General features: G+C 42.5%; 1 protein-coding gene across 1 annotated transcript in view; it reads left to right on the top strand.

The window, feature by feature from the left end:
- Window positions 1-14696, top strand: part of trabd2b (TraB domain containing 2B) — a 69402-nt gene extending 54706 nt beyond the window's left edge. The window contains exons 5-7 of the mRNA XM_086224388.1: window positions 9601-9697; window positions 12805-13062; window positions 13879-14696. Coding sequence (XP_086080514.1) covers window positions 9601-9697; window positions 12805-13062; window positions 13879-14104 — 581 coding nt within the window. The 3' untranslated portion in view covers window positions 14105-14696. The remainder of the gene's footprint in view (window positions 1-9600; window positions 9698-12804; window positions 13063-13878) is intronic.
- The last annotated feature ends 9427 nt before the right edge of the window (window positions 14697-24123 follow it).

Below are 24123 nucleotides of genomic sequence, written 5' to 3'. Positions count from 1 at the left end.
ATTACTTCATCTTGTAAATGTTCCAACCTGATCTCACGAAAAATGGAAATGACCATGACGTCTTAAAACTTTGAACTGAACCTACGTGTCAGCAGCGCCACCGATACAATGTCTGTGACCCTCAGTTAGAATCCTTTTCGTGCCTTAGCGATGCAGCGATACAATTACGATCTAGCAGAACATTAGAGCCAGGAAAGGGAAAAGAGGAACATTTTTACTTGTTTTATTTTGCACTTTGGGTAAAAAACTCATAATGTTGAGGAAAAAGAAGTCAAAATTTGTGTTCTACACTTATTTTTTCTACACTGAGTGAACGTATCAGCATTTTGACTTTTTTCTCAACATTTCCCAGCCTTTTTCTCGAAGCATACGAACTAGAAATCTCTCATGATTTGAACTGTTTTCTTGACATTTTGCCTTTCTGCATAATAAAAAAGAGAATTCTTCCGCCGTGCTTTTATTTCTTCTCATCATTCCCAATACTCAGTCATAAAGATCTGGTTTAAGGTTTAGGGGGGGAAAAAAAACCCCAAACAATCCTTGTTTAGGTTTAGTTTCGAGATGATAGAGAAGTTAGTAGAGATGGACTCAAACAACTGTTCCCGATGTTGGTACCACCAACTCTGACAGGGCTTTCTCATGTTTTAACAGCAGGAACGTCTTTCATCATCACCAGGGAATTCATACAGCCACAACAAAAAAGAAACCTAATTGATTTTCATAGGTGCCACCACCCAGTGGAGCGTTACGAGGTCATGTGATCACGTCACATATTTTCCTTACATATTACCCTGTAATGTTCTGGACTACATATTTGAGAGTTAATGTTGAAGTGTCTTACCGTAACTGTTTAGTGTACCAGTTTGGATTCCCAGCTCTGATTGGATCAGTCCAGCTCATTACCTCGTTTAAAGATTACACACTTCATTAGCGACTGAAAGAAGATCCTATTTAGAGCCAATTACCTTCATGCTACATTTCATGAACACATGTAAGCTTCAGTCTCGCTGGTTTTGATCTTATGAACGTTTAAATCGGCCGACGTGTACACAGCAGAAAGACCCGAGAACAAAGGTCTGATATGTGGGTCTCACACTGCAAATATTTCTATTTGGTGGTTAACCGGCGTCAAATCACATCCTGTTTTAATGGTAAAAATGAAAAGGAGCCAGTCTCTGCTGCTGGAGGTTACAGCCAAGGAGGTGCACAGTAGGACTATTGCACTCACTTATACACATATGCTCTCAGGTTACATCGCGCGCACACAACACAATGACATATCAAAACAAATACACACTAAGATGCATGATACACAAAAGGGTGACAGCATATTTTGTACCTCCCATGAAAAATATAAATATGCTTGCATTAACTTGAGAAGAGGAAGAAGATAAGACATAAAGACCTGCATGCCTTTTTCTACGGAGTGTGTGCGCGCGTGTGTGTGCGCGTGTGTGTGTGCGCGCGCGTGTGTGTGCGCGCGTGTGTGCGTGCGCGCGCGTGTGTGTGTGTGTGACTGCATGCCTGCATGTTAATAAGAAAGAAGTCTTTCTCCACAAGTGGAACAGCTGCTCCCTATACTCTTCTCGTCCCAGCAGGGGAAGATGGTGGAGTCTGCAGTTTAAAGGAACAAAAACAAACAATGGGGGCAATTTTCCAGTAAATGTTATTAGCTCCAGTGTAGACTCAGCTCACCTCCTGTCCTCTCCTTCTTTGCACCTCTGTATTCCTCCCTCACCACCACCATTACTTTCCCTCTTTGCTTTTCTATTATTCCCTTTCCTCAGCCACTCTCTTTACTTTCCCTCTGCCCACCAACAGAGTATTACAGACTGCGGCAGCAAGCTCACACAGTCTAAATATTTAAACACGGTGAATCACTTTAAAGCTTCAGCCACGTAGCCCTCCAACCAGCCTTTCAGGCGTGGACTTGTACCAGGCCCACCACATGCAGCGGTCAGCCTCTGGAATTGATCCCCAATGACTCTCTTGATCTTTGTACTTGACCAAACAACATCATCCAGGATTTGGACGCTAACAGCCCAGTCAACAGCTGTCACTCATAACACCTCCAGTATGGTGCAGAGAGACAGACAGACGTCGTGCAGCATGTGTAGGAAATGAAGTCATTATGGAGATGAGGAAGGAGTGAGGGGGAAATAGGAGGGAGGGAAGGCTCCAGATAATTCTCCTTCCACAAACCCATGGCGGCGCTGATTGGTGGAATTTACCATCCTGCCTTTTTAGATTTACTCATCAACTCCTTTCTTTTCACGGCGGTGCCTCAGTTATTTCTGAAGCACCACGGGTAGCTGTTTCTCCAGCTCTGCTCCGTTAATCCAAAGGCTGCTGCTTGATTTATAGAGGGATCCCAGTACTGTAAAACTTTAAATGGAAATGCACAGCAGGGATGGATGCTGGGCTTATTAAAATCTTTGGTGCATTACTCATGTTCTTCAAGGGAAGAGCTGCAGTGTTATACAGGAAAATTTGGAGACTGCCACAGATGCAAATAGCCACACAAATATGTATCCTCATCCAACTACGTAATACATACAGAATTTCACCCAAAAGCCGAGGACAGGCCAGGTTATGCGTACTGTACTTTCCACTTGAATTATATCATCAAGGAATCTCTCAAAATTTGGCACAAACATCCACTGGGACTCATAAAAGAACTGAAAGGATTTAAAGGTCAAAGGTCAAGGTCACTGTCGTCTGGTTAAACTAAATCACGGGGCAATTTCAGTCAGCAGTCTCCGCCCTTTCCACTTTTTTCATGCTTCATTTCACACTCTCCGTCGCTACGAAACAACGAAAGACTCAAAGCTGGACAGTTAATGGTAAACTGCGTGCTGAAAAAGATGTGGATCATAAAATAGAGTAGATCTGTTGGATTAGCTCAGTGAATGGTTGTCCAAATATACCATGAATATGAATATATAAACATTTTCCTGTCAGCTGAGGACATTGTTGCCGCATCCTTAGTTAAGCCTTGGCTATGATGTCTTAACAGAAATACAAACCAGCCAGGCTGAGTTTTTCATACAGTAGCTAACAGGTTGAGCCACAGCTTTATTCTGCAATGGCCGTTCAACATAAGGTAAAACCCTTCCCTTGGACTTTAGGAAATAATGGATTTTTGCAGTTAAAGGTCAAAGGTCAAGGTCATTCTGAATATGTAAAAAAAACAGCCTGGCCATAACTGTAGAATTTACCCAAGAATCATTTTAAGTAAATTTCACGGACACTTTTAATAGTATGACATGATGAAGTGATGACATTTGATATCCAAAAGGTCAGTTTTAGTGACGAAAAGCTTTATTGGCCCGAAAGGAATTGGAGTACTGAAAGACATGAATGCACAACACCAGCATTTAAAACCTGAATGGGAAAACAAAAGGAAAAAGTTCTGTAGGTCAAAAAAGTGAAACAAGTCAGTAGAAAAAAAAAAATCATCAAATTCAAGTTAAAGTGCAGTACAAGTATTTCAAGAGCGGAGGCAGAGATTATCTAAGCCCACATTGTTATGGAACGTGGTGGAGGAAGGGAGACCCAAAAGCAGACTGAGTATGGGAGGGTGCACAAAAGAGGTTTATTGATGAGACAGGTGGAGACTTGTGTCTTGAGGCTGGCGACTTGAGACTGGAGACGTGTGATTTGCGGCTTGAGACTTGAGACCGAAGACTTGAGACCAGAGATGAAACTGGCGACTTGAGACTGAAGATGTGTGACTCGGCTTGAGAGTGGAGACCGAAGACTTGAGACCAGAGATGAAACTGGTGACCAGAGACTGGAGACAGAAGACAGAAGACCAGAGACCAGAGACCGGGGACTGGAGACAGAAGACCTAAGACAGGAGACCAGAGACCGGGGACCGGGGACTCGTGACAGACCCGTGTAACATCCGAACTTTACGACAGCATGTAGTGAAACAACTAACTAACAACAATGACCCAACACTGAACAGGGGAAAACACCGAGGTTAAATACAGGAGGGAAACAAGGCACAGGTGTGGTAATCAAGCAGGTGAGGCACAAGGAGGGAGGACAGGAAGACCGGACAAGACTAAAAAAATTAGACAGGAAATGACTAAACTAAAACCAGAGACACAAGACAGGGATCGTGACACACATGGGACAAAGGATGGGACACTTTTCAGGTCCCATTCAATGTCACCTCAGTACCACATTTTTTGAAAGTGGTTATTAAATTCCCTCAAAGTTTCCGCCACGTACAGGATATTATGAGTCTGGACAAACATGAACGTAAACTACAGCTGCTGATTCTAGATCAGTGTGTTTAGCAGATACTTTTTTAAAAACACACCTCCGATTTTTAAATACTCTTCATAAAGGAGTGTTGATGCTCCTCTGGTGGTTTTCCAACATGTTTTCCTCCTGACACCACACAAAGTCACACACAAATAAATACTCTCCGTCCGCACACACACACACACACACGCACACGCGCGCACGCGCACACACACTGGAATGTTTCCAAAATAATCTAGAGAGGAAACACACCCTTGACAACTATAAAGAAGTGGCGCAGCTTTTTTAATCCTCCCTCTTCCTCTGTTTTCCCTCATCCCCTCACCTCTCTTTCATCAAAGAGGCAACAGCTTGTGTTTGTTTGCACCACTCATCTCTTTGTTGCCTGCTCCTCTTGTACTCGCTCTGTTTTACTACTTGTGCTGTGATTGCAATTTTTATTTGAGGTGGCTCGCTTGCAAGCCATGTGGGACTTTTTTTTTTTTTTTTAAACCCACTTCTGCATATCAGTTACCCATTGCTTACACAGTGTAATTGCAAACACATTTTTTTGCACAAAAACGGAAAAATAACATAATTGTGATCATGTGTGTCCTCTTTGTTTTTTGGAACGATGTCCCATGGCCAACTGCTCTCTGTTCCCGTTCCCGCGTGTTTCATCGGGGTTCTCTTTAGAATTTGAAGGTTGGCCAGTGTGAAGTAGAAAGGAAAGGATGGGCCAGTTAGCTGCTAAACGCTCCACTGAGGAGGGACACACTTGAGAGTGAATCATTACTTAACCTCTTGTAGCTTTGAAAATATTTAAGGAAAAATCTGCTTTATTTGATTTATGACAGCCAGAAATCCAGAGCCAGACCAGTAATATAAGAATGTTGTTGTTCTGTTGCTTCTGCACCTGAACAGCTGCAGGATCTTTAATATTGGGGATCTTGTTTGTTTGAGCAGAAACTTGGAGAACTACTAGCATTGTGAAGAAAATCCAGAATTTTATCAACACCAGCCTCAAAGGAAACCAACAATAGATATTATTAGCAATCAGGGACTGTGGCAGTGGCCTGAAGAGGAGGAAATGTTCTGCAGGCGCTGAAGATGGATTAGCTATACTCTTCATAAACCTGCATCCAGCATTTTTGGAAAACACGAGGGAAAAGGAAAAGACGCAGACCTAAAAACACCTGGCGCCATGACCTGGAGGTAGATATGAAGAGGACCAGACGGGGTGACAGCTGGAGAAATTGGCCCAGGACCAGGATGCCTGGAGAGGCTATGTTGGCAGCCTGTGCCCAATGCTGGGCTACAGGCAGTAAAAACATGTTACCTTTGTCTTAGTTAATATGGCAGCTTACTAACACTATCAAAACAGACTGAACAAGTGCAAAGAATCGCATACTAACCACTGTGGTGTACAAATGTACTTTGAATGATGATAAAAACTTACATCCCTGATTCCATGACACTTGTAACTGTTACTCTGGATGTATCGAAGTACTGTCTCATATAAATAATGTTTATAAACTACAGATTTAGTGCCATGACAGGTTTGGGGGAAAATGTTATTGGAAATCATGTTCAGAATGTTTTCCCGGGAATGAAGCACACAGGGTTTGCATCTTCAGGCCAGTGAGAGGTTTTAGTTCAACAACCGCAATCTCTTTGATTTAAATGTAAACATGTCACAATAAAACATGCTCTGTCTCGTGCAATTTTCACATTTTAATATTTAATCAAGACCATAATTTCTCCATTACATTAACCAAATCCATCAAGTGCCTCAGAATAACCTTAAAACATTAATGAGGGGAAAAAGAGGAGCTGCCCACAGCTGCAAAAAATCAATGTGTGTGTGTGCGCGCGCGCCTGCGTGTGTGTGTGTGTGTGTGTGTGTGTGTGTGTGTGTGTGTGTGTGTGTGTGTGTGTGTGTGTGTGTGTGTGTGTGTGTGTGTGTACAGTGGCTAGATAGCTCCAAGGAGACAGAAAAAAAAGGTGCTTCATCTTTGGAGTAACATTTTCCTTTCTCTATTAAGTTTAATCAACAGTGGCAGTCTGAGCCATGCTGTCTCTTATAATTATGATAATTACTATATAGTATATACAAGTAGTGTGTATAATGGCATGAGGACACAGCCTCGGTTTCAGACTTTTTAGTTTGCGATGACAACTAATGTTCTCACTTCCAGACACTTGATATGAAGGCCAGAAACTAGAATGACTTTCTGATTAATTGCGACACACACACACGTATTTACATGCAATAAGTCATAGATGGACACGCAGCAGCAGCAGCAGCAGCAGCAGCAGCACAGATACCTGCTGCAGCAGCAGCACAGACACCAGAGTGTTCAGCCGTGAGAGCCCAAATGCAGCAGGGGAGCAATTAGGAGACGGATGACCTCTCATTACATCTGGGCTAATGGAGCCTCTTCAGAAGCACCACACTGTTTACTGTCTGGATACTTCACAAACAAACAAACACACAACAGCGCGCCCTTCTTCACACCAGCGCACAGCCATGTGTAATGAAAGAGCTATTAACTGTCGAGCCAGTCACTCAGCCGCATGCGGGGATGAACCACAGCAACAAACAATATACAAGCCAAACATCTTCAGATTTATAGATGTCGAGGAAGTCGGTGTGTGAGGGTGTCTGTTTGTGGTTTGAGTTGATTTGTTTGACCTCATACTGTAGACAAAAGCATTTTGTTGTGTGTGTGTGTGTATACAGTAGGACAATTAGGAGTAGTTGCACGCTTATTGTTCATTTATGCGATCAACAAATAAAGTCTAAACCAAATGGAGTAATGAGCAGGTTTAACCAGTGATGCAAATAAACACACGTCGCCTTGTTTCCGTGTTTGAATGCTCGACTTGACCTCACACCTGGCGAACATGTAGGAAATCAACAATCTGGCTGCGTGATGGAGACACTGTGGCGGTTGAACCTGACAACATGCAGGAATGACGGGAGAACACTACAGAGAAAACATAGCAAACATGTCTTGATGGTTGACTTTAGCACTAATTCTCACATGCACTACAATTTATATTTTACCAAAAGAATTTATGGCAATAACTCCACAAGCATGGCAGGGAATGGCAACTTCTCATTTTGCCAAATATGGAGGCTGGAATCTTGAGTCTTAGAATGAGCTAACAGCTCCTTGAGGTGACACTTGCAAAACTGTTCTTTGGTCTTCAAGCTCACAGCGTAACGAAATGAATGTATCACAAATGTTACAGTTTATTCTGAAGGAAATATGGATGTGTTATCAAGGTGATTTTTGTCAATAGTTGAGATACTGCATATTCCCCCAAGAAACATTCCATCTTTTTTGGGGGAAATATGCTTATTTGTCATCCTCCAAGAGTCAGACAAGAAGATAGGTACTCTTTTCTCCTCCGCACAATGAATGGGAGTGGATAGGCAAGTTAGCATCAGATATTCATTTCTCCAAGGTTACCTTATAATGTTAATAGCGTTATGCTTAACGTTTGCCACATTAAAACATTTCAAATTACAAGATAGTGGCATTTTCAAATTATAGTTTAAAAACAAGTATACTTCTAGAGCAACTAAGTCTGGCAATCATGTCTGACTTTGTAACAGAGATGGGGATGATTACTTCTGAACCAGTCCTGAACCTTATATGGTCATCTGACAGAGGTAACACATCCCAACCATTCCTTGCATTAAGCTAAGCAGTGGTTGGTTAGTTCTCAGATGACGATAATGATGACGACGATGAAGAACGTCGTTTAGTTGATGTGGGTTCATTTTATCGCAGATTCAAGATCAACAGTTGTGTCTTTCAATTTCAGTTTAAGTACCTAAAACAAACAAATTCTCAAAGAAACAAGAGTGATTGATACATCCACACTTCTCCCTTTGTGAGGATATTTAGTCTGCTTAAGTGCAGCAAAACGAGAATACACAGCAATACACCCACACACACACCAACCTTTACCCAAACAAAAACTCACACCCTTCCTCAGTGTAATCCCCTCTGATCTCACCGACACTCTGTTTTTCGAAGCCTCCAGTCACTCCGCTGCCCATCACAGCGCTGCCTTTGAACTAAGCTGCCAAGAAAGTGTAACACCGTGTGCCTCTTTCTTTGACTTTCAGGATTGATCAGGAACGTTGTAATGATAAAATTGGCGGGGGGTGCTGAGCTGAGTGGGAGCAGGAGGCCCTGACAACAACAAAAAAAAAACGAGTAAGAGGCTCGGCTATTGTCAGCTTGTTGTTAATAAGCCACTGGAGGGAGCTTAGATTTGTCGGTATTTGAATTCCTGTGTGCACACATTTTTGAATTTTGTGTGTGTGTGTGTGTGTGTGTGTGTGTGTGTGTGTGTGTGTGTGTGTGTGTGTGTGTGTGTGTGTGTGTTTTGCAGGGGTGATGTCAGGCTACATTATTGCTTGTTTGAGTGACGAGTAGGATTTTTAAGTGAGGGGAGAAATAAAAAAAAAGTTTCATCAGTGAGGGGTTGAGGCCCACGTTTGATGTCAGAGAGGCGGAATCATATAAGATGAAGGGAATGGGGGGAGAGGGATAGAAGAGGAGAGGCCAGGAGAGGTTGAGTGCCAACAATATGGGGTTATTATGGAACAAGTAGATGAAGAGAGTTCTTGAATGGTTACTGCCTCTATCACAAGTGTTGCAAGACAGTTTGGCAGAATTCTGTAAGAAGTCAGAGCAGAGGTATAGGGAAGTGTACAGTTGTAAGACGATGAATAAAATGACATATAAGGCCTAATAAATACTTAAATACTTATATAAAGTGAAATTAATTAACATTTATTGTGCAAAACAGGAAGAGTTCGGGATTAGGTAGGTGGACATAGGAGCTGATTGGCCCTGAGAATCCCAGCGGGGACAAGACTGATCTCGCTGATTGTAACTAAAATTAGATCACAACACTTTTAAGTCTAAATTTGCATTATCTTGTGAACGCGAAAGCGTTAATAAATGTGTGTGTTCAAACAAAAAGGTCAATATTTGGTGAGTCTGCAAATTCCTGCATTATGTTTGATGATTTTCTGGAAAATACATGTTTGGCAACTCTAGTGTGGTTAGGGAAAGATTGTGTGACCACATCCTGAGGCGGTTTGTGGGTTCCAGTGTCCTCCAGGAAATTCACCTTATGCCCGTGCACCAACCTCCATGCCCTCGCAGCACAAGTTCTTCATAGCACTTCTTGTATTCGCCGTGAGTGGCACTCAACAGAGGGATACTGGTTCAGCACAATTACTCAGATTTTTGTGGGTGTGTGCAGAATAAACTGAACCCAGCAGTCTCAACTCAGTCCTGCTCTGTCTACTCTTAGGTCACTTCCTGGGAAACCACAGCGTGCTGGACATCCTCAGACAGGACGGCTATCAGATCGATCACCTGCCCTCAGATCATCAGGAACCAGTCACAGAGTGAGTAGATAACAAAAATAAGTCATTATTTAATTTCATTAAAATCCCATTTTTCTGTGAGAGCAAATCCAGCTTTTCATTTTTTGGCTACTCATGGGTTAAACAAGATGAAGTATTCCCCTCTCCTGTTGTACTATTTTCTTACTACCGTGAGTGTGTAGGTGCAGTATTGCAGAAAATTAATCATTCCAACATAATGTATACAGTATTTTCCTGTTGTCATGACGTTAATCAGCAGGCACGTATGTGGGCGGTACAAGTCTGAGGTTGATGCACACACTCATTTCCAGTTTTGGTGAGTGCCTTTGCCTGTGCCTCATCATATAAGAATAGATAAGTAACCAATTACCTCAAAATAGTTTTTGAAGTTGCCTTAACATATTTGAAGTCACTCCACGGGCCAAAAACGGACTCCTTCCACTTTATCTACTTTTGGAGACGGCCGTGTCCAGATGTTGCTATGGTTTCACAACTCTCTACTCTCTGGCTTCACTGAATCCTCTATGGACCGGCTGAACGCTTGGAAGGAGGATACAGGAAGATATCTCCTCGGAGGAGTCGAGCTAGTTTATGTCTAGAAGCTCTTATTTAAACAGTGAGCACAAAATTACGGCTATTAAAATTTAACAGGCTAATGCATACATACATAACTCCAACTGAACTATTTACAGTCACCAGTTACATTCTAGACACATTTATTGGGTGTGGAAAAGAAAGAAAGACACTGTTTCACTGCCTTGGGGAGAGGAGGACACGATGTATAGTTTTGGCAAGTTTTGGACAGTGAAGAAAAGTATTTATTTGTTTAAATTTACTTTGATTTCTTACCTTCTGTCATGCGTGTTTCATGCTTGTTCTTTCCTTACTAAAGTTATATTCCGTCAGTTATTTTTTACATGTTATTTTGATGTCTTTTAATGTTGAAAATAAATTTTGAAAAAAAGGAGCGCAGTCACTGAGAAGAAAGCACGTTCAACTGTTACTGGAGGAAAACCAAAACCACAGAAAAAAGTTATTGGTTACAAATTGCACACATTGTTGGTTGTGGCATCTGTTATTAGAAGTCATTCATTGTTCTATTTTGGAGATTTATAAAAAAAAAAAAATCCAATTATCGTCATTGGATAATCAAAGTGATATTGAGTGTAAAAGAATTTTAAAAGAATTTCACACTTGTGCTGATGTAATTAGAGTGAAAGGTTGTTGGTGCACACAGATGCACAGTATGGAGATTTCCTGAGCATCATGCAGCTCTCAACACAGAAAGAGAATCTATCTGCTCGTGCAACGAGCCCCCATCCATCTCACTCGCTCTCCAGAGTCCAGCCTCTTATCCTCAGTAGATTTATTGAAGTGTAATGCAGATACTGTCCAAATTGTGCTATAAAACAAATAAAGTTCTGCCATTTAGGAATCCTTTGATACCTCATCAACTCCCTTGCTTTCCTCTCTTGCTCCCTCCCTTCCTTCCTCCCTCTCTCCCTGCCAAAGGCAAGCTGCCAGCAGTGGTTCTGCCTGTTGTCAGCAGCCACTGGTACTGTGATCAAAACAAACACACACACACACACACACACACACACACACACACACACACACACACACACACACGCACACACACGTACGCAGGGTTAGCAGAGTTCTATACGGTGACAAGGAGAAGGGTTGTACACACATTCAGTCTCACACAGCGACGACTTGGTTTCTACCCCACAGCATTTTGTCCTAACAAAACATTATGCAATCCCTTTTAATATCTGTGTGTGTGTGTGTGTGTGTGTGTGCGTGTGTGTGTGTGTGTGTGTGGAACAACCCCATTTCTTGGCACAGCTTCCCTCTCACCTAGGAGGTTGAGCCATGGGCCCATAAAATGGTAACAACAGGATAAAAATGGAAAAACAAGGCACGACACAGGGAATCTCTTTCAAAAATAGTAAAAACACCCCCCATCTATGCATCTACTTGTGGTTTTTACAAACTTCTCACTGCAAATTACAGCTGTAAACAGCCTCCATATCACCCTCTACTATGCTGTGTGCAGAGTTGTGGGCCTCAGCCAGTGGTTCTGGTTTAAAAGCTGACAAGTGGGCTGACTTACTGTGGTCCAAAAACACTTGCATATGCTACACACACACACACACACACACACACACACACACACACACACACACACACATGCAGGCACAACTGCATGACCACACACTCGCATGCATGCACGCAGACACTTCTTTGCTGTGTGATGCAAGGTGACTTGACAGGCGAGGAAAAACACCACAAGATGGCTGGATGAGAGGTGTTTATGAAACTTGCTGGCCTCAGACCTGAGTGTTTCGAAGTGATTGGCAAAAGGTCTGAGAGAGTGGATTTTATGACTGACAGAGGGAGCAGACTAGAGCTGGTTTGGCTCCACAGAAGCTTGACCGCAGGGCTGGAGCTATCATCACCCTGACCAAGCCATCAAATCCTGGATGGAGAGGCGGGGGGAGGGGGGGGGGGGTGTTGGAGCCTGTAAAAGTAGCAGAGGAGGCCATCAAATGTATTACGACCTCACGAATAAAAGTAATTGTGCATCTTGGTGGCCTTTTTGTGAAAATATAAACAGCAATATTAGATCGAAGCATGTAGAATATGCTTCATAATCTGTTATTATCATTTTAGAAATTTTGTACCTCGTTGCAGTGAAAGTTAAGTGCAGAGAAGGGCGTTCATCGTGCACCAGCTCGAAATACAACCTCACATGCAACTCGAGGAGAAGAACAGTGGTCAAGAAAGTATGAGTAATATGGAAGAAGTGTTCAAGGACATGCTGTTAATTCTGGGTGGTCTCCTTTGAGCAGAAGTCAGAAGATTTGATGCAACAGTGTGGCCACATGAGTTACAACTTCCTCTAACGTTGCCTCCTAGGTAGTCCTGCCACCATTAATAGAGGAAGGCATCATTTTTGGTGCACATGTCCTTGGGTGAAGCGGTCAGAAACCATGAACAGCAACTCTGAAATCTTAGAAAAGTGAATCAGGCCAACTTGACAGGAGAAAGTGCTTATGTTTTAAGCATCACTTTAAAATATAGTGACTCCTAACCCTGTCTTTCACACCTCTCTCCCACCTCAGGAGTAAACCAGGTGAAGCCAGCCAGGAAAACCCAGACATCGGCACGGCGTCTCCGACCAGCTGGCTGACCAGCGCAGCAGAGCTGGAAGACCCTGAGAACATCCCCAACATCGGAGAGGAGGAGCTGCCACACATGCTGCTCCCTGACAGCCTGAGCCAGCTGGAGGAGTTTGGGCGACACAAACGTCCACGCAAATCTCACCGTGGTCATGGGAGACCCCGCCTCTTCAGTGACCTGTGGGTTCGCATCGGAGATAGGTGAGACACAACTTTAAAGATATCCAGCTCCATAAAGTAAACTGAGCTGCATGGGCGGTGTCAGAGCCACCTCTGATATAACTTGACAGGGAGGAAAAAACTTGCGGTGGTCTTGTTTTATTTTGAAGGGGTAGTTCAGACTTTCTTGAAGCCTCGTCCTATGTGCTATTTACCAAGGACGAGGTTTCTTATGGTAGAATTCTTTCTCAGCACCATCCAGCCTGTTTCTTGTGATAGCTCGGCTAAAGCTCGCTGAGGCCAGCTGAAATCTACTGATAAAACTCTATTTGTAAAGTAAATTTCAGCGAGACTTAGTCACTTTGAATATACTTGAGCAATGTTATGACCTCACATTTGGTTTCACCCAACTTTCCAGAGCTGTTATGAGTAACAGCCTGGTTCCAGTTCAGAAAGAACTATCAACATCAATAATGATAAACAGCAAGAGGGGAGGGGGGGTTTTAAAAAATCTGAACTATCTCTTGAAGAAGTATTTATGACAAATGAGTGAAAGATGATTGCTTACTTCAAAAATGACGTGCTACGCTTGTAATAAGTCAGTTGATTTGGCAATGAAATAAGTAAATAACTTGTTAATATTGCTTGAAAAAATACACTGTCTCCAAAACAAGCCCATTTATCTTACTGAGATGCTACTCTCTGAAAGTCTTACATTAAGCGTAATTTGAATTTACGACCAGAAAAGTGACAAATAAACTCGGCAAGACTTTTGCGACAAAGCCATCGACTGACAGTCAATCAACTAATCATATCTGCATGTGCGTCCCCTGATATGTCGCGTTCTTCCCTCCGCAGCACCGTCCCACCACCTAATGTCAGGATAATCAATGGTTATGTGACGATTGAGCCTCCACTGACCCCCCAAGAGCAGCACAAACGGACGGAGAACTCCGCCACGGAGCAGCAGTTGAGTCCATCATCCTTCACGCCGGCTAATCCCAGCTCAGCCTCCGTCCACAGCACACTCACACTCCTGTGTGTTTTAGCCTGGCTGTTATCTCACATGCTGTTTACCTCCTGACCACTGGACAGCGTTATCACACAGACAGTCTTTACTGCGTTCATACCAGCAGTGGAATGTATCCGATAAACTAGGAATGACCATGCAAAGGAGGGAATATGTCAGTCAGAGCACCATGGGACGGCCTGCTGTCCGCCTCCACCGCAGGGAGGATGATGATGATGAGGATGATGAGGATGATGATGCTGCTGCCGACACACCAGGTCTTGCTAAAACTGTGTGACTAAGCTCTCTGTCATGAAACATGCGATGAATGGACTGCGCTGGACTCTAAAGGGCCAAGTCTTCAAACCTCATGAAAGTATTACGATAAGAGTAAGACACACACACACACACACACACACACACACACACACACACACACTCACACGCACACACACACATACATTCTCACAAACAGCACAATGAAGATTTTTAGAGTTTATGTGCTTGAGTCTCATTAAAAGCTGTAATACTGAATAGAAAAAGATGATTTATAACATGAATAATGAGAATAGAACGTACTAATGGCAATAACTGTGATAAATATGAATGCATACAGTCAGAGAATACTGTGTTGGGGTGGAGCACCCAGTTGCCCTTTTTTTGTAAATTGTGCATTTTGTTCATAAAGAAATATTGTATATTTATTATTTCTTGAAGAAAAGAGTATATTTTCTTGCTTATGAAGATAAATAAACAAAATAAAAATTGAAAACTAATGATTTGGAGTGAGTTTCTTTCTTTCTAAAGACCAAACTTGAGTAAATAAGGGAGGAAACAAGAGTGACTTCCCTCTTGTTATCCCTCTTTATAAATGTTCCTATGTATTTTTAAATTTAAAGTAGTTCTTTGTTTGACATGACAGAAAAACCATGTGGCATTTTTTTATTATATAAATGAAGTTCAAACTTCCATCCATCCATTTTCTTGGGTTGAGGGCTGGAGCCTATCCCAGCAGCTTTCAGGTGAGAGGCGGGGTTCACCCTGGACAGGTCACCAGTCCATCAGGACCAACACATAGAGACAGACAACCATTCACACTCACAGCCACACCTACAGTCAATTTAGAGTATCAATCAGCCTCGTCCCCTCTTGATGTCTTTGGACTGTGGGAGGAAGCTGGAGTACCAGAGAGAACCCACACAGGAACAGGGAGAACATGGAGACTGTAGGTGTGACTGTGAGTGTGAATGGTTGTCTGTCTCTATGTGTTGGTCCTGAGATGGACTGGTGACCTGTCCAGGGTGAACCCCGCCTCTCGCCCGTTGACGCTGGGATAGGCTCCACCCCCACGCGACCCTTAATGTAGGAATAAGTGGAAGACAATGGATGGATGAAATATGTAACCAAGGGAACTAAATATAGACAAGCAAGAAGAAAATGGATGAAAATGATAGTGAAGTATCAATCTTAGTGCAAGAATTTAGCCACCTGACAATTTTTGAAGCATGTACATAGATTATAGCACATGATGTACTCAAAAAATACATGTTCATGTGTTCATAGGAAACATGTTCATTTATGTCTCAGTACACATCACATTACTGGAACAATAATGCAGACGAGGGGAAGTCGTGCAAACAGTAATCTCTGTCTGCCCTCTGCTGGCTACAGCTGAGAAACATAAACTCTCAATACGACCACATTTACTTCAAATGTAATTCGGCAGAGGAGATTTCAAACTGTAACAATGAACTAAAACAAGCCTTTAATTTCATTAATCACTGCTCAAAATGTAATAAGCCACAACTGAGACAGAAAATTGAGAAATTCAGGTAAATAATAAAAAAGGATTTAAAGAAAAAAATAGGTGCAAGTAGGATTGTTATAGGCTCTCAGGAAAATTAAAAAAAAAAACTCTTGAAAAATTTAGTCAAGAGGTGAAGAAAGTCGATCTCAATCTGGCCTTCAGACCTATGAAATGAAGACATCTGAGGTGTGAACAGCGGTGAGCAGATAAAAAAATCAAGCCTGAGTTGCTTTCTCATGCGTCGTCTTTGTCAGACGTGCAAAGGTCAAGACTACAAACACAAGAATGGAGTGACAATCAACAACAACAACAACAACAACGACAGAAGCACTGATTTGAAAGGAAGCATGTAAATCTTTTATGGAGCATTCATCACTTTGGTCCTTGTCTTTTCACTTGACTGTACCGCACATGCACGGCTACGTATCCTAGCTTGTTGCTAAAGGCTGAATGGACAGCTGATAAGTGTCAGTGCTCCGTGTTTGCGGCAGGCCTTTCAAGATGGTGGTCGTTGCTTTGCTACAGTGCGCTTTCTTCAACGGCACAGACTTTTAATCACCAAGAAGGATACGAGATCTTCACATTTCCATCTTTTCATTTACCCCCGAATCAGAGCGATGCAGAGCACTGGAGCAAAACTTTTTACGGGGAAGCTGGATACAAATTCTTTCATCAAACTGGTCAGAACAACACGGACAAACGCCCTCAAAAACTACACTTCCACGCTTAGTTTTATATATTTGCAGTTGACAAGCACCTGATGTAGTAATATTTTAATGGGCCATCAAACTTCTTTTCGTTTGCTTACTTTTTTGAATGGCAGAAGTTTATAAAGATCCAATCTTTTTTTCTCTATTTGAGAGCAGCAAGGAAACTAAACATGACAAAGGAAAATGGCAGAAGTCTCAAGTGTCATGAACGTATCATATCCTGCTTTTATGTGAGATGGATATTTCAGTTCCACAGAATCAATCCACCTGTTTTGAGCGTGGACGATACATGAGTGAATGAACCGTGTTATTTCTTACTTCATGTTGACCGTCAGCGTGTTGAAGTGCTGCAGTTTGTTCTACGACCACTGAGTGTCGCTAGAGTCACATAATAACCACCAGTGCTTCAGACGGTGGTCAGAGTCGCCGCTGAAAGGCCTGAAACCCGGAGTGTGGAGACCTGCGGCGAGGCGCGTCGTTATCTGAATGGAAAATGTTTCTATGGACTCATACAAAAATGGATCACATTTTAATTAATCCACCATATAACATTTTTTTTTATTCTAGGTAAAGCTATGAAAATTGAACCTGCTGAACTAATTTGTGATTTGTTGTCCACCTATTTCAGTTTAGATAGTTTTTAATCAGAAAGAAAAACGAGATATTTGCAATTATGTTGATAATTAATTAAATTTTCTTTTTTAATTAACCAACTTGGGTCAGATTTGTTTGAAATTGTTCACCAATTTGACCCGTTCTCTTCATGTCTTTGGTAAATATATCTGGAAAACCTTGATTGAAATTTATTGTAGGTTTTGGTGACTTGAAATTGTGATATTTGTATTTCATTTCGATGCAGTTTACTTCTCTTAACACTTTTACATATGCTTTAAAATGTTTTTGATTTTTTTAAACTGAATTTATGATGAAATGAAACAGCCAGTAGGAATGAATATCAAATCATTTTATTTTATCACATTTATTTTAATCCTGTCGATCGGGATTAAATAAAAGTGCAGATTTAGTGCAGTGTTTGATTTTTAAAAAAAATGTGGATAGATGTGTGCAAAGTCTGAAATAAATTAATTGATATTATCAATAAATTAACAGAGGGTTAAACTAGCCACTAACTGGTCTATGGATTAAGTCAAGTACCTGGAAGGACTGTGAAAACTTGAATTTTGCCTGCGTATTTTACATTCAGTGTCCAAAGATGTATTGATAAAACACTTCAAGTCAATATCAATTGGATCATGTTGATTATTAAAGAGCTGAATTAGTTTTAGTTTCTTTATCCTCTGAAATAGTCTCTTCTTGAAGGTTGGGGGGGGGGCAAGTTTTTTAGAACAAACAGCTTTTTCGCCCCTTAAGCCAAGACAGGACAATATTTGCCTTAGCTAGAATACCATTTTCCCTGGGCTTTGAGGTGTTGTTTGAGCGAGTGGAGGGCCTTGACAGGGTGCTCTGAGGCCTGACCCTCACTCTGCTGGGGGACGCACCGCCAGCCGCATATAAATAAAAGATTACAGTGGAAAATCAATTTCTGAGCAAACTCATTAAAAATGCCCCTCACCTTAAATGATTCCCATTTCCTTCCATTCAACCTGTTAACGCCTCTCTGTCACTGAGACCCCCCCCCCCCTCACACACACACACATCCCCCCACCCAACACCACCACCACACCACCCTCCCTCCATCCTTCCTTTGCCCTGTTGCTCTCCCCCGGTGGTAATTACTTGCACAAGTCGTTTTTTGCCCTTTGATTTGCACCGTTTCACAAATGAAGGTTAAGTTTGTTTAACCGTGGTGGATTTGCCAGTCATGTTAAAGCATATAATGTGGCAGGCTGGTTTCTCTACACACCTCCAGCACACCATGGCCTAGCCCCCCCCCCCCACCCCCACCCCCAACACCCCCACCCCCTCCTAAACACACACACACACACACACACACACACACACACACACAAAAAACCCTTTTCTCCTTCACTGTTGGCCTGGGCCACTTGGACCAGGGTGGGTTGGGGGAGGGAGGATGGGGGGCATTTCCCAAGGTTAAGGCTTACAGGCTGCAGCACATTGGGCCTCAGATCCATTGACTTGACTGAAGGGGACCAGGAAGTTGTTAATAATCACCTCTGGTAAAAGGATTAAGAACCAAACTGCCATCATTACTCTGAAAGAATAATGAGGTGACCTTAGTGAAGTAAGGAGGAGGAGGAGACCTCAGACATGCAATTGTTGTGAATATATGCATTATATATATATCTGTATGTGTGTGTGTATATATATATACATCACATATATATAGTGTATGTGTGTGTATGTGTGTGTGTACTGTTTGTGTCATATATATATATATATATATGACACAAACAGTGCAGTAATTTGCTGAACAAAGAAGAGCCTCACAATAGTGAAAGGGGTATGAGTATTGCCATGTTTTCTCGTGTCATCTGAGATCAATAGCTCACACAGAGTGATAGGCCCCGGAGCCAAGGTGAACATCGATCTCAGGAGCTGTTCAGAGCATTTCAAATGAGATCTGCTTTGATTGTGGAGCCGCTGCACGCACACTGATCACAGCAATAACATCCTCGTGAGCTTGTTATCGCACAGCTAAACAACACATGACTTTCTCACTCACAGCAACACATTGCAACTGTTTAGATCTATTGTGTGCGCTGAAGCTCTCTGGAGGATGTCCACAGATAGATCTATAATTATGAGATATACAGGAAATGTATCCTTACAACGTCTTGTGGGGTGAAGGCTAGCCTTGCCCCTGTTTCACAAAAAGCTTTGATTCTCTGTCTGGCCGAGGGCAGCCATAAAGCTTTGGGGAAACAAAAGTGTGCTTAGCGTCGTGTAGATAGCTTTTCTCTCTTTAGATAATCCTACTGATAGCTGAGGCAAAGCAGTTCTGTTTGGTGAGCTCCGCTAAGTTAAAGCTCATCTGTGTTTGTGCTAGTTGAGACATTATATTCTCTTCTATTGTCCAGACTCCCTTGAAGACGCGCGGCTTGAAGCAATTGGATTGAGACCTGTGGCCTTGTAGTGTTTTAACACGGGTCAGGTGCAAGTCTCCAAGGCAAGCCAGCGTCTGCTGGAGGTATATCAAGACGCTGTTCATTGTTAAGACTTCATTTATTTGCACTCACTTCGGGAATGAACCTCGCTGTTCAAAATATGAAAGTGAATAAAGGAAAAGGATTCGTTCTTTTTTTAATCATCAGCAAATTATTAATGAACCAAAATCAGCAAAACATTTGGCATGATACCAAGAATGGATATCTGCAGCTGATTTGGCATGCAGTTGAACTCCAGCGTCATCCAGACGCGACTAAAATGTATGAATGAGGATGTGCAGATACACCGAGATGCAACTCGCTGAAGGCACGGCTCGTCACTTACAGCTTACAAAAATGAATGAAATCACAAATAAATCAAAATTTAGGATTTTTCCCTCTGCGTTTGAGGTATCTCTACGTGCAAAATGTTACATATAATGTGCAGATGAATAATGCAGCAGGAAAACGACGATATAAGATGTTGTGACACATTCCAAGTGGTAAATATGGATGCACTAGAAGTTTCTCGGAAGCAGATACATAATACTTCAGTTTTTGTGTTTGAACATATAGTGAAGCAAAATAGTTTGGTTTCGAGAGCAGGAAGACTAAAGTATGTACAAAGGAGAGAGGAATATGTTTGTGTATATGTGTTTTCTTGTGTACAAATTGTGTGTCCTTGTGTGTGCATTAAAGGATGGTGGTGAGAGTGTTGTGTTTCACAGTTTTTTGCCATGATATACTGCTTTATTATTCTGCACAAGGGGCACTTCACATGTGGAATGGGTTCTCTTTGATATCGACAGCAGCTTGAGGGAGAGAGTGCACTCAAAAACAGGCACAGGCGAATTTATTCTGGGAAAAAACAGATAGTTGTGTACTTCCCTGGCAGTGGTTGTCACACATGCGAAGAGCCAACCGCTTTGATGCTCCAGCGGCGACACTCCACACGCTAATGAAATATGGTAATTACAGCCACATGAAAGCACTCCTAGACAGAACAGGAGAAAAGGTATAAAAAACAAATATGACTTTATCCAAAGATACCCACTGTGATTAATTCTCCTTTTCATAAACATATATTTTATGCCGTTCACTCGCTACAAAGCATTGTGGGCCATCAGTTGACCCAGGAACTGGCGAGGGGGAAAGGTCCACTGATTAAGAACCCTATTGTTCCTTTTCAATAGGAGACCCTGTCTGCTGTCGAACACAGGATGGAGGAGTGTGGAAAAAACAGACTTCCAAAAGAGAGTCCTCTCTGTGCTGCTCTGCTCCTCTAACTTAGGCCCTTTTCTTCGCAGCAGCAGCAGATTTTCTTTTTTTTTCTTGTTTTTTTTTTTTTTTTCTTGTTTTGAAATTCTCCCAATCTGGACTTCAAAACTAACTCCACAGCACCAGAACTTGGCTCTATCAAACACCTCAGAAGTCCCATTGGTGGAAAAACTGGTAACTCGATTGTGGGAGGTAAGAGAATTAAAGCAAAGTATTATGTTTAAAGTTTATACTATTGAAATGTGAGCTATGAGCCTGCATTTTCCAGTCCCCTTACAACAGGCCTGTATTATAGAGAAACAAATCAAAGAACCACAGCTTGATATCATGCCGGTTACTTTTTGTTTTTAAGAAACGGCTGCCTGGTTTTGTGAGTGGGGCAGATGGGTTGGATGGTAAATTTGGCAGTTAAGACACAGAGAGAAGGGAAACAGGGGGGAGAGCCGGAGAAGAGATGTCATGGAGCAAAAAGAGAAAAGCAGCGTGCCCAATGGTGCTAATGTTCATCCCTCCTGGGTTTCAATTGTTACAATAACTCTTTTCTGCAACCACAAATAAAGCATAACAAGTCTGGAATATTCTAAAACAACTTTGGTTGCCAAGTTTGGTCAGGCAGTGTGATATCTGATCATTTAGATAGAATAAAACCACACTGGTGCAGTTTCATTTGACAGAACTCCTTTTGCAACATTAAGTATTTAAAAACAACACCACATGTGTTTCTGGAATTATGATACTTGACACATGTAATTAGGAAAAGTAATGATGCACTTGTCGCTGAAGAGGGGCAGGAACGACCGATCAGGAGACGATAGAAGCTGTGTGTTTGACCATCAGTGTTTGCTTGCAGTCAGACGAAAGAACACCCCCCCACCACACACACACACACACACACACACACACACACACACACACGCACACATCCACACCATCCTGTCACCCTTTGCCTTGCTGACCATCTCTCCCATGGGATGGGGCTGGAGGTCAGGGAGAAGGTGGAGGTCATATGGGCTCTGATAAGTCCTGCTAATAGGACAGTGTTGGGGGTCTGACCTGCTAACTGAGACTAAAAGTTAACAAACACACGTGCACACACAGCGCTGAGCCACATGAGCACAAAACACACACACATGGACGATGTATGCATGCATGCGCACTCTTTAAGGTCAGAGTATGAGGTGAGAATGTTAAATGGCCAAGCTGGGGACATCAAATATTTTCCTACCCATCACTATCAGCAAACCTTCTGTCTGAAATCTTCAACTCTGTGTGTGTGCGTGCATGTGTGTGCGTGTGTGCATGAATGTTTGTGTGTGTGTGCGTGTGTGCATGAATGTGTGTGTGTGTAAGGTGTCTAAGTAACATTGGCTTGACAATGGTGAAATATGGTGAGATATCTGCTTTATTGAAGCACACACAGACAGACAGACTCAGTGTGTGTGTGTGTGTGTGTGTGTGTGTGTGTGTGTGTGTGTGTGTGTGTGTGTGTGTGTGTGTGTGTGTGTGTGTGTGTGTGTGTGTGTGTGTGTGTGCGGGCGCCAGCGGTTGGAGCTGCAGCAGACAGGCAGGGGCAGACTCAGATAGGAGATCATTCCCACCCTGCCTTTGTAATACCCCCAGCTCCTTTTATCGCTCTCATCCAGGTGTATCCAGGTAACTCCAAGGCCAGGCCGCTCTTAAAACCGCGACAGTCAAGGTAACAGGTAATTGCAGAATGGTACTCGTAAAAGGGCCTGTTTGCCTACAGCTGAACTCCGCCCTGCTTTTTGTAGACACCAAACTTGGAGAGGCTTATAGGATGAAGTGACATGATGTAATTCTTTCATCCTTTCACTCTCCCACCATATCTCTTTTTTGAAATTCTTAGATTTCAGTCATTGTTGGTGGGTTTTTTTTATTCCCATCTGTTTCTCACTGTCTTTATCTATCCTTCCTGTGCCCATATTCCTCTGACTTTATGAGTAACTCCTCCTCCCTCCCTCTTTTAATGTTTGATTCCAGGTGATAAGCAAAGACGGAGAGATGCACCAGTTAATGTGGTCAAAGGGCAGAAGCGGTGCAGGGGAGCGAGGGGCCAAGCTCAGACTGGACCTCGCTCAGACTGGGATTGTGAATAGTGGGTGGTGGCCAAATAGTCTGCACACACGCAGGGAAAATATTCATATTGAAACAATTGTACATATCTGCCCGAGGAGTCATTATCTGACAGCCGATCAAGATATTGATCAAGAGTTTGTTTATATCTACTGTCACATGTGCTTACCCTCCGAACATTGATAAGATAACTGCATCCCTTTGTGCACTGGCCAATAAACACAAGTGCACACACTCACCCGAACACACACATTCATGCACGTACACAAACGCACGCATGTGAAGTGCTGCACATGGTTTCTACTCATGGTTTATTTGTACGGATACTCAAATAGAAGCCTCGTATACAAACAAACAAGAAAGGATGTCACATGTACTGTGCAGTTTACTGTCAAACACAGAGTCTATCTCCTTGCTTTCAACAATCACTTGTTTGTTTCAGACCACAAACAAACAACACACTCCGTCACATAGTGGTCATTGACACAAACAGTAACTGAACCGGCTCCTCGCTCTTGCCCTCTCTTATCCTCCATCTTTCACTCTCTTGTCCTCCACAACCTCTCACCCTCTTTGCCCACCCCCAACCACCCGCCCCAGTATTCATCTGATTTCATTCCTCGCTCTGCTCAGGCTATTATAAATTCATTGTGTGCTGTCATGGCTGATTGAAGTGATGGGCTTATTCCTCAGAGCTTCCTGCCTGATGGAGGGTGCTATAGCAAATAGCCCAATGGGTCTGTTTAGATAACACTGACCTCTTGCAAACCGCCGCCATGTCTGCTGTGAGCAAGCTTTGCTGGACTCGCTGTCATCTCTGAGTACCGGGAAGAAGGGGGGAAAAAAAGGAAATGAAAAAAAATGTAAAGGATAATTTGAAAATGGTGCGAGATTGAGTTTTAAAAAAAGAGAGAATATGTTTGAAGATGAAAAGAAAGAAAGAAAGGGGTGACTGACGGGTGAGTAAAGGGGAGATCTTGGGTGGGCAATGATTTGAAGCGTATTGTAACTCCCACCTGCCCTCTCCATGAACAAAAGTGTTAGTCATCATCAGGGTGAATTGTGAGGGGAGACAAGGGGCTGCTTCGTTGGTCCCCCTGATCTGCATTCTGCCCATGAGGTTACCAGGGTAACGAG

Source organism: Aulostomus chinensis, chromosome 14 (genome assembly GCF_037954235.1).
Source record: "Aulostomus chinensis isolate RoL2024-O1b breed Wild chromosome 14, RoL_Achi_v1.0, whole genome shotgun sequence".
NCBI lineage: Eukaryota > Metazoa > Chordata > Actinopteri > Syngnathiformes > Aulostomidae > Aulostomus > Aulostomus chinensis.
Note: the sequence above shows the minus strand (reverse complement) of the source record. Positions and strands in the feature narration are given on the sequence as shown.